At 38.6% G+C, this 9,709-nt stretch overlaps 1 protein-coding gene across 11 annotated transcripts in view; it reads right to left on the bottom strand.

The window, feature by feature from the left end:
- Positions 1-2,903: 2,903 nt before the first annotated feature.
- Positions 2,904-9,709, bottom strand: part of arvcfb (ARVCF delta catenin family member b) — a 271,659-nt gene continuing 264,853 nt past the window's right edge. For 9 of the 11 annotated variants that reach the window (XM_080308753.1, XM_026186581.2, XM_026186585.2 and 6 more), the window contains 2 exons: positions 8,905-9,017; positions 2,904-5,814 (listed from right to left, as the gene is read on the bottom strand). In XM_080308753.1, the coding sequence (XP_080164879.1) occupies positions 8,916-9,017 (102 nt within the window). In that variant the 3' untranslated portion in view covers positions 2,904-5,814; positions 8,905-8,915. The remainder of the gene's footprint in view (positions 5,815-8,904; positions 9,018-9,709) is intronic. The other 2 variants (XM_026186589.2, XM_080308757.1) reach the window with 1 other exon arrangement.

Raw genomic sequence — 9,709 nt, 5'->3', positions numbered from 1 at the left:
TTAATGTCTCTATTATTACTCAGTTAATTATCTCAATTACTGACATAATTAGGTTTGGCCACACTACGCCAGCAGGGGGCCCCCAAGACCACATGACATGCCATATTTTAGTGGGTTCTTGTAAAAGGTAATCATACCGGAGAAAGCACAATATTTTCGATAAATATGTTAACAGACAACTTAATGAGACTAATTTGATGATTTTCACGATTGTCACTGTCCGAGCTGGGCTCACGTTTATGCACAATCAAAAAAATTAATTAATTAAAAAAAATTGGTGGGCTGCAATATTAACTGAAAAGATTTGTCCCTCTCAGGAATTAAATACTATTTATTCATCATTAACGTTTACCATCAATAGCATTAGTTAACCAGAAGTGTCAAACAAACCTTCAGTTCAGTCACTGTGTGGTGAGCTTAGGTAATGTTTAAAAACCACAGGTATTATTGTTGTTACTCTCCTGTCAGTTCCTTAGTCAGACTGTTTCATTTATTTAATATCGTCTATTAAAAAACATTTTCTTTGTGATGCAAAAAATAATATTCAGGCCTTTTTTCAATTCTTTGCTTCTGTTTTGTTCATTTGTACACTTAAAAAACAATTAAAACAGTCAACTGGTTTTAAAAATTCATTGTCTGATGGGTTATTTCTTTCCAGAACACTACTAATCCACAAACCACTAAATAATGGTTGTATTAAATGCATAATGCACAAATTATCACGTATGCACGAAATGTTAATATTGGTGATGCTGGGGTACACACTTTCTGATGGGTTTGGCTAGGGATGGGGGCCTTAAATGAAATTCTACTCATAAAACTTTGGGCTGGCTCTGGTCACATAAATAATATTAATATTACATACATCACACTTATTAGATTTTTCATGTGTGATCTGGAGAAGAACATGCAGTTATTTGTATCTGAATTAACTGACTAATTATCAGTTCAGGGTTTATGATAATACTGCCCCAGTTATCTACACCTTTTATTTACAAAGTGAACAGGATGGGGCTTTGTACTGACCCCCGTGGAACGCTGTTTGTGATAAACCAGACTGAACGACGTCAGCGACTATTGCATGAGTTCCACCAGAAAACTGTGAAGCTAGTTACATTTTTTCATGTAAAAATCAATGACTCTTAGCCCTCTTTAAAAAAAAATATTAGAGTCCACCGTGTGAACAATGCAACACTCCTGTTAGTCTAGAGAACAGATTTTGTAATTTTCTGTCTTACATGCTGCAGTGAAGGTGCTACATCATGCTCTAAAAACAAAAGTACAGTGTTCAGATAATAATTTTTCTGAGCACTAATTTATAAACCATTACCAATTGTTGTAACTTGTCATGTGAATTACTGTTCACAGTATAAGCGTGTCTTAACACCACATTAAAGCATATGCATAGTTAATGACACTAATGATGGCTATGAGATCTAGGATCCTGGTTGTGGTGCATCCTATGTAGTGACACAGCTTATTGAGAGGACTGAATGAGTTAATGTTATTTGTTCCACGTGTGCCCAGTGAGCTGCAAAACATCCTGTGTGAAGGGTGTATATGCACAAATTCCTTTGCCAAAGGTTAACGTGTATGTGTACTTGACCAAAAAAAGTCCTGTTTTTCTGCATTAGTAAAATAGTGAGATCGTAATTTTTAAAAATGGCCTTCTTGTTCTGAATTCACACAATATCTTAAAAGAGATGGAGCCTCCTTTGACTTGAAAGCTGGATTTCATTCAGAATAAAGACCCTCTTGCTTAGATTGCTGTTTTCTTTGGGTACAGATTTAAAACACTAACCCCGGGAGATACCAGCATCTTTGTCTCTTGAACAGTTTAAGCTCTTGGTTCAGTTACAAATGGAAAACATTAATTTTGTAAGGTTTAAAAGAGGGACTCCCCCCTCATGTACCTCACAGTGGTTTGTTCCACTGCCTACAATTCCCTAAAGGATGAACAATGTGTGAGACACTATTTTCCTACTTCGTACAGTTAAATATGTTTACCATTGTAACCAGACTATGTCTTATTACAGCGCCATTATCTGACTTGTGCTTCACTGGGGCCCCATACTGTTAAAGGGCCGCTGGAGGCTGGAAGTCTGTGCACATTAATAACTTTATAACTCAATGTTCAACTGCTTTTGTTTGGTTCTTATTTTTGATATTAATTTATTTCCCACGGGTCTGTCCACCCCATTTCAAAACCTCTGGATATGGCCCTGCTTCTGAGCCTCCACATGGCTGGGCTAAATGCATTTTAGATGATTGGCCTTATAGAGCTTACAGAAAATGTCCAGTGAGCGGCAGTTCTCTGGGTGAAAATGCATCGTTGATGACAGAAGTCATAAAGGTCAGAGGAGAGTAGTCTGACTGCTTTAAGCTGACAGGAAAGCAACAGCAACTCTGTTACAACCAATGTGTGCAGAAGAGCACCTCTACACCATGACGTGCAGAACCTTGAATCAGAAGACATCAGTCAGCTAAGAACAGGAAACTGAGGCTACAGTTCACACAGGTTCATCAGAATTGGACAGTTGGTCAGATGAGTCCTGATTTCTGAGCACGTTCCTCATGTGCACTCACCGGACTCTCCCCATGTTTTAAATTATTATTGTGTTGAAGTAAATTTTAAGTTAATGTGAACATTCCTGGTGTAACAGAAAGCATTTTATCAGGAAGGTGATTTCAATACCATGATGAAATACATTTCGGAATTTTGCTATCCCACTTGGTATCAATAATCCACTCAGTAATTTTCATTGAAAATATTTCTTTGGTTGAAAGGTAGTTCCACAGTAAAATTTTCCCTGTGAGAATTAAATGAAACTCCGATGTGAGTGAATAACCTGGGTGGATTCATCACACATGATATAAAACAAGACTCGGAGCAGAGCAAAGAGTTCTTTCCAGGCATGATTTATTGAAAACACACCAAATTTATATTCTACAAACCAGTATTTTTCCGTTATGTTTAACAAGCGTAATAATTGCCTCTGGGTATTAGTAAAATTAACATACATTCTGTCACTGTGGCATCGCCTCTGCTCGCTACGAAAGCATTAACAACTGTACTCCTCTAGGAAATCAAACCAATTCTTCCAACGAGTCTATCTTTTTAAAAGTTTATAATACAATGTAATAGAGGGCAGAAAGCCACCAACAGTCTAAACTACTCAGGGGCTGGGAGTGGGTGAGGGTCGGGCTGGGTGTGGTGGTGGTGATGATGCAGGATCCATGAAGTGATGGGCGGAGTCGAGGGAAAAATGAGAAGAGGGGCTGACAGGGGGGGAGGAGAAGGTGAACATAGGGAATGGAGAGATGACAGCTGAAGGGGAGGAATAGAGTTTATATAAAACACTTATCTTTATCTACCATGGAAAAGGTTAAGGCACATGATAGGTACAAACACATCTGCTACTGAGTAGTACAGTTACTTTATTTTGACGGTCTTGATTCAGATATATCTACACAGGTAGGCCTGTTTGATTTAGTGTGTGTGTGTGTGTGTCCATGTTTATTTTGTAAATGTACATAAGGGCAGCACATCCACAAAACCTAAACCCCCTGTTTTTTTTGTTTTTTTTTAAATGTGTGTAAATACAACTCCAGATCCTTTGGTTGTGGCACTGCGTAGTGCAGTTAGGAACAGACAGTCATGTGGGTCTAATGACAGCACACACGTCTGAGGACACACACACACGAAAGGGATGCTGGGTATTATCGTGTTTTCTTTTTTAACTTGTGAAAATAAAATTTATACAATAAGTTGTTTGTTTTGTAGTTCATTGATTTTTACCACAACGTACATCTTTATAAACACTGTGTAAAATATGCAAGCTTCATAGAGTCACATACGTCACAAAGAAAAGTCATACTTGAACGCAGGCACATGCCATTCGCCTTGATGACGCACGAGTGAAACAACCTCAGATTGGATTCTCTTCCACGGCCCTTTTCTTGCATCTCAGCTGCCCACCCTGTAACGCTGTAAAAATATATACTATATGGTCAAACTTGATGTTTGAATTTGTACAGAGGGATGCAACCTTCTTTTGTTGTTGTTTTGCCTCTAACCACACCTAATCATCCACCTGCACACTCTTCCTGCACACGAAGGACTTAGTTAATATCCGAATGACGTCACACACAAATAAAAAGACGACAAAATTAAAAAAACAAAACCTGGCACTTGGAAAGAATAGAATATAAACATCTGTACAGATTTTTCTTCATGCTCACGACTGAATATTTCTCTTTAAGATGTACTGGTGTCGGAGAGTCGATGGTACTTGCTTGGGGAAAGAAACGCGACTTTGATTAACACTGCCACCTCTTATCAAGCTGTGTGACCTCTGACCCCTCCAGAGAGATGAAGTCAAACACAGATGCATCGCCTTCATAAAGAAAACTGCAGATAAATTTTGTTTTTCCTGTAACATTTTTTTTTTAAACACAAAATATAAATAGGTGATCGGCTGTGTAACGATAACTGACACACATTTAAGTTACGTGGTTATTTCTTGCTTACAAACATGATGAACTTCTATCAAATGAGATGTGCTTTCCAAACAATGTGATATTAATATACAACTAAGAAGTCAGTAAATGTCATTTTCTCCTTCATTTTTCTTTTTCTTTTCTTTTCTTTTGTTCCTTTTGAGCCTAATATACATTTATATAAAACCCAACAACAACAAAAAAAACAAAAACAAATCCTTTTTGGATCCATCTTTCCAACAAAAAAGAACTTATGCCTGTCTTTTCAAAAGCACAAATCATTTATAAACAAAAACTCTTATATCCTCTTTAATACACATCATTGACATACAGCAACCAGCTGGGAAACCATGAAACTGCATCACTACGCAAACCTGGTGGTTACACACGTAATCACGGCTCTGTGAAGAAAAGTCGACACGCCGCCTGGCTCATTTGTGTCGACCACAGTTAAACAGGAAGTCTTTGTTGCTTTTGTTTCCATTTTCTCTTACTTTTGTGATGCAGTGCAAACAGAAACATCATCCCGTGTACTCACTATGTCACTTGCCTTCCTCCAGACTAGAACTTGCAGACTCCTCAGACTTTATAAAAATGGACATCAATCACCAGTTTGACACATTTGATATCAAAGCAAGGCTTTGAAATAACTTTATATAACTTTTTTTTTCTTCAAAAAACACAGTGAACCCAAATGGATTTTAAGTTCATGGTGGGTCCTGCTGGGAGTACACGTTTTGCCACTATGCTACAGTTCTTCTTAGGCTCGCTTTCTTTCCTTTTCCATCCCATCAAACGAACATTCGGTGACCTTCAAACACATCTGTTCCAACCCATCACATCAAAATACCAGACTCTGATACTCTCCACAACCTACAAAATTTGATGCAGGCTAAAATAAAAGAACATTTTATTCCTCCATCAGGTTTCTCTCCAACACACATCCCATTTCTCCTTTCTTTGCTTACTTCACTTTCCCCATCACATATCCATCGTTCCGCCGGCATTGGTCTCGGTCTGTTTTTTGTCACTGGTTGTGCTCAACAAGAGTCAGAACTGTAAAACTCACATGATGTCCAGTGGGAATGTTGATATGACAAAGTAGTAGGAGTAGTCTCTTTTTCTTTTTTAAATTTTCTCTGAAAAGCATGACTGAATGCTGGCTGCTGCTGGGTAGTTGCCGTTGTGATCGTTATTTTTTTGTGAAATCCCCTTTTTCTGTACAAAGTCCAACTCCAAAGATGAGTTCCATGTGAAATGGCAGTGGTGATATGGGAGATCCTCTTCTAGCGTCACAGAGTTGCTATTTTAAGCCTGAAGCACATGGACAAGAGAAACAATCAGTTTAAAGCAACAGTAAATGATGAGCTTCAGTACAAAATGCCCCCCCCTCCAAAAAAACATTATCAGTGATAAAAATCTGAATACTTCAATTTTAAATTATTTAAAGGACATGGCTGGAAACATTTCATATTCGCACTCTTGTCTGTAGAGCCCATTAAAAGACAAAAACTAAAATGGTGTCTTTTTTCCATTTAAAATAATTCCCTGCTCAATTTTTTGGTTTAGTATTTCTGCTCTTACAAAATAGTTTCCACTCATAAGTGGAAGCTACTGAACTCCATATGCTCCAGGCACAATCCAGCTGCTAGACAGATTTTGTGCGAGTTCGTGAATTGTCGCTGTTGTCACTAGTCTGTACCAGACTTACTAGTAATTTAATGTAATTGTTAAAAATTTTAATTGAGGCCAATGCCATAAATTATTGTGTACCAAATGTTAAGCAGCCATCTGCCAGCAGATGGCACAATGCTGTAGAGAAACACGATAAATCTGTTAATCCAGGCCTCATCTCTTTGTTAACACTACTGATCGCTTTCTCCAAAAGATGGATGGGCTCTCCCTTAGAGTAGAGTTGCTACTCCTTTCACACCATATTTAACATCGGTTTAAGTGTTTTTTTCTTCTTCACTGTCTGTCTAGAGAATAACGTGTAATATTGATAATGCAGGATGCAAGGTGCTACACAGTTAAGCAGCATGATTCATTATTGTAAAATGGCTTTGTTATTAGTTTTTGACATTTTCCATTAAACGTTTCTCAAATTTAAGTTAATATTTGAGTGTTTCTTAGTTTTAGACTAGTTGGGCTGTCTAATTTTCTAAGGTTAGTCTACTAAGAAATTACTCACCAGGTGCATCCTTAATCCTGTGGCATACTTTTATATCCTAGTATTTAGTATTTAAGTATTTAGAGGACATGACATTGTCTTCTGTCACTGTCCCTGGATGGATGTGTCTTATATAACACATAGCAGTAAATAGCAAATGTGTGCATGCATCTATCTCAGCTGCTAGTGTACTGTGCAGGGACATCAGTGGGACAACAAGACAAAAAAATATCACCAGCCATTTCCTTAAAAATATCACACCAAAACAGATTTTCTCAGCGTTGAAACAGCATGTTACTATTAAAAGTTGTGAATGCCAATTTGAATCTCTTTCTTGTCAGCAATCATATGGCATTATCACAGCACTTGAAAAATTGTGTCACTCTTAAAGCGTCAATCATGTCAATCCAGATGGAGAATGGAGGCGAGAGACAGCAAAACAGATGCTTAATGTGCTGTGTGAAATCCTGCGTGCGCTAAATGAAGTGAAGACGACTCACCTGATGATTCATCCTTATCATTACCTGTAGCTGGAAATTACAACAAATACCAAAAACCATACCATTCTATCTAAGATCTAGCCTTTGAAGTATTTCCTACGACAGTACGTTGGATGGAGATGAAAGAACTGAATGGCCAGTGATGAACATGACTGAGATAAAATGCTGTCAACGAAAAAGGCAGTGAGGTCTGACATGAGGATTCTGGCAGAGGACAGGACGACAGCAGTGAGGCAGTTACTGAAGCTCACCCAGATCAGCTTAAATGGTCAATCACACTCTAAAGAAAACTGTTGCTAATGTACTGTAACTAGTAAATGCACACAAAACACACCCAAGTTGTTTCATACGATTTCTTGGATGAGGAACTGCTTCTTCTACCCAGCACATTTAATGAACTGGGTATGCCTAGAGTGTCATTTCCTGACATTTGTGTCCTCTATTTTGCTTTACAAGGAAAACAAACAACCAAGTAACATCTGCTTTAGGAGACAGGCTGGGTGGCAGCTGGTACGATCACACAAACTCTAAGCAGAAGACTTTAAGTGGTGTCTGGGACAGTTTTTTGTAAAAGTGTTATTTTGTCTGAGCCTTTCCGGTTGTTGGATTTCAGTTTTGCGTTCTGTGACGGTGACGACACCAGCAGAGCACTTTTGGCAGCACACTGACAAAAAAACAAACAAAACAAAAACTGGGTATCGGTTGTGTTACAGTGTGACACCTACAGGTCCTAACCAAGCATCCATGTTTAAGGATGCTACTAATGTACGGTACATGACTGTTTAGAGAGGCTTCTAATAAACGTTTATCTCTAATGGTGAAAAACAGCATTTAAACAAACAGTAGTAGAGATGTGTTTGATTCTCTCTCAACCACAGAAAAGTTTCTTTCTGTAACTTACACACAATATGATAATCTAAGTTACATAAGCCTATTTGAAATCACTCATACCAGAAATTTAAACACAAAACTTTCAAATCATCTACTTCAGATCTTAAAATATATGCACTCGGAATCGTGTCTCCTCTCCAAACACAATATATGGGAGTGCAAACTTGTGTGGGTTCCTGCATATTATACACACTGATTTCTGCCATCAGCTTATCAACTTGCATGAGTTCTTTATCTGAAATCGTCTCGCTTTGACCCGAGATATGTCGTGTACGACAACTGCAGACATAGTATGTGTGTGTGTGTGTGTGTGTGTGTGTGTGTGTATCTTTTTCTTTTTCCGTGCTGCTTTTCATTAAGGCAAAACAGAGTCCCTGGAGGATCTCTCAAGAGTGCAGAAGAATGATTCCCCTTCATCATTTGCTGCCAATTTCAGCAAAGACTGTCAGGGGGAAGCAATGAGTGAGGATAGGTCTACATTTGAATGAGACGGGTGGTGCTGAATTGTGAACAGAGGACCAGCACCACCCTTCTTTTTATGTGATACAGAGAGTAGAAGTTTTTTGGGGGAGGTTTAAATATTAACCATTTGTTTTCTTGCACTTTCAAATTCTACGCAAAACAAATCCTCAAAGGTTGTTTACAATGTAATTTCTATGCAAAGAAAGAGGTGATTTCTCCACCTGACTGATCTGGGTGCAGGGTGACAGCAAGTCTACATGACAAAGTGTGAGGGTGAGAGGAAAACAGGCAGAAATGAGGAGCAGGCGGAGGATGAAAAGGATGCAACATGAAAGGTGCGAGGAGTTTCTCCTGTTTGCGATTTCAATTTTTCAGACCTACCATGCATGCATTTAGACCCAGGAGTCAACAGGCTGGGGCTTAACATCACAAGCGTCCACCAGACTGACTGCAGGCCTGTTACTCCTGATATAGTGTTTCCTATTTGTGTCATTCTGTAGCCAAAGGAGCACGGGTTAAAAAACAAAACACAGTCAAACATAAAAAGAGGTCAATACATTTCACATGTACACTCCTGCTTAAATACACATGCATCCAAGATCAGAGAAGCCGGTGTTAGTTCCCTGCCTTAAGGAAAGCTTGGAAAGAACTCGGGTTGATTACAAAACAGCGAACCAGAACATGCAAAAGAAAGAGGGAAGAGAGCGCGTTTTGGTAGCCAAGTTGCATTCAAAGCGGGCTGAACACCTCTGGGAAGTACAGGCAGCAGACTTAAAAGACAGCTTTGGAGCGATGCTAGCAGGCCTGTACACTCTGAAGACAAACAACTGTTTGCTGTGATTACCGCTGCCTTCTGAGCTGAATAAAGTGTTTGTGCTTTTAAGATGTGACACTATATCTTTAGCTCTAGTTAGCCTAAATATAGTTGTCACTGAAATATACTTCAGAAGCTGCTACACTTATTGTTGTTATTCTGCCTTCTGAATGAATGAGAAGTTTGGCTTTACTTTGTTCACTCAGCTGAAAAGCCTGAAACCCAAACTGTGATCGGTCCTATTATTTGCCCACGGTATGTCCACCACTACTAGCAATAATGGTGTCGTTAGTCAGGACTTGACACCTATATTCTTAAAACTTTGGTTTTAACTCATTTAAATAATGTCAGTGTAGGGAAAAATCTGTTTAA

Source organism: Astatotilapia calliptera, chromosome 12, assembly GCF_964374335.1.
Source record: "Astatotilapia calliptera chromosome 12, fAstCal68.1, whole genome shotgun sequence".
In the NCBI taxonomy this organism is placed as follows: Eukaryota; Metazoa; Chordata; class Actinopteri; order Cichliformes; family Cichlidae; genus Astatotilapia; species Astatotilapia calliptera.
The sequence above is the reverse complement of the archived record's forward strand: the minus strand, read 5'-3'. Positions and strand labels throughout refer to the sequence as shown.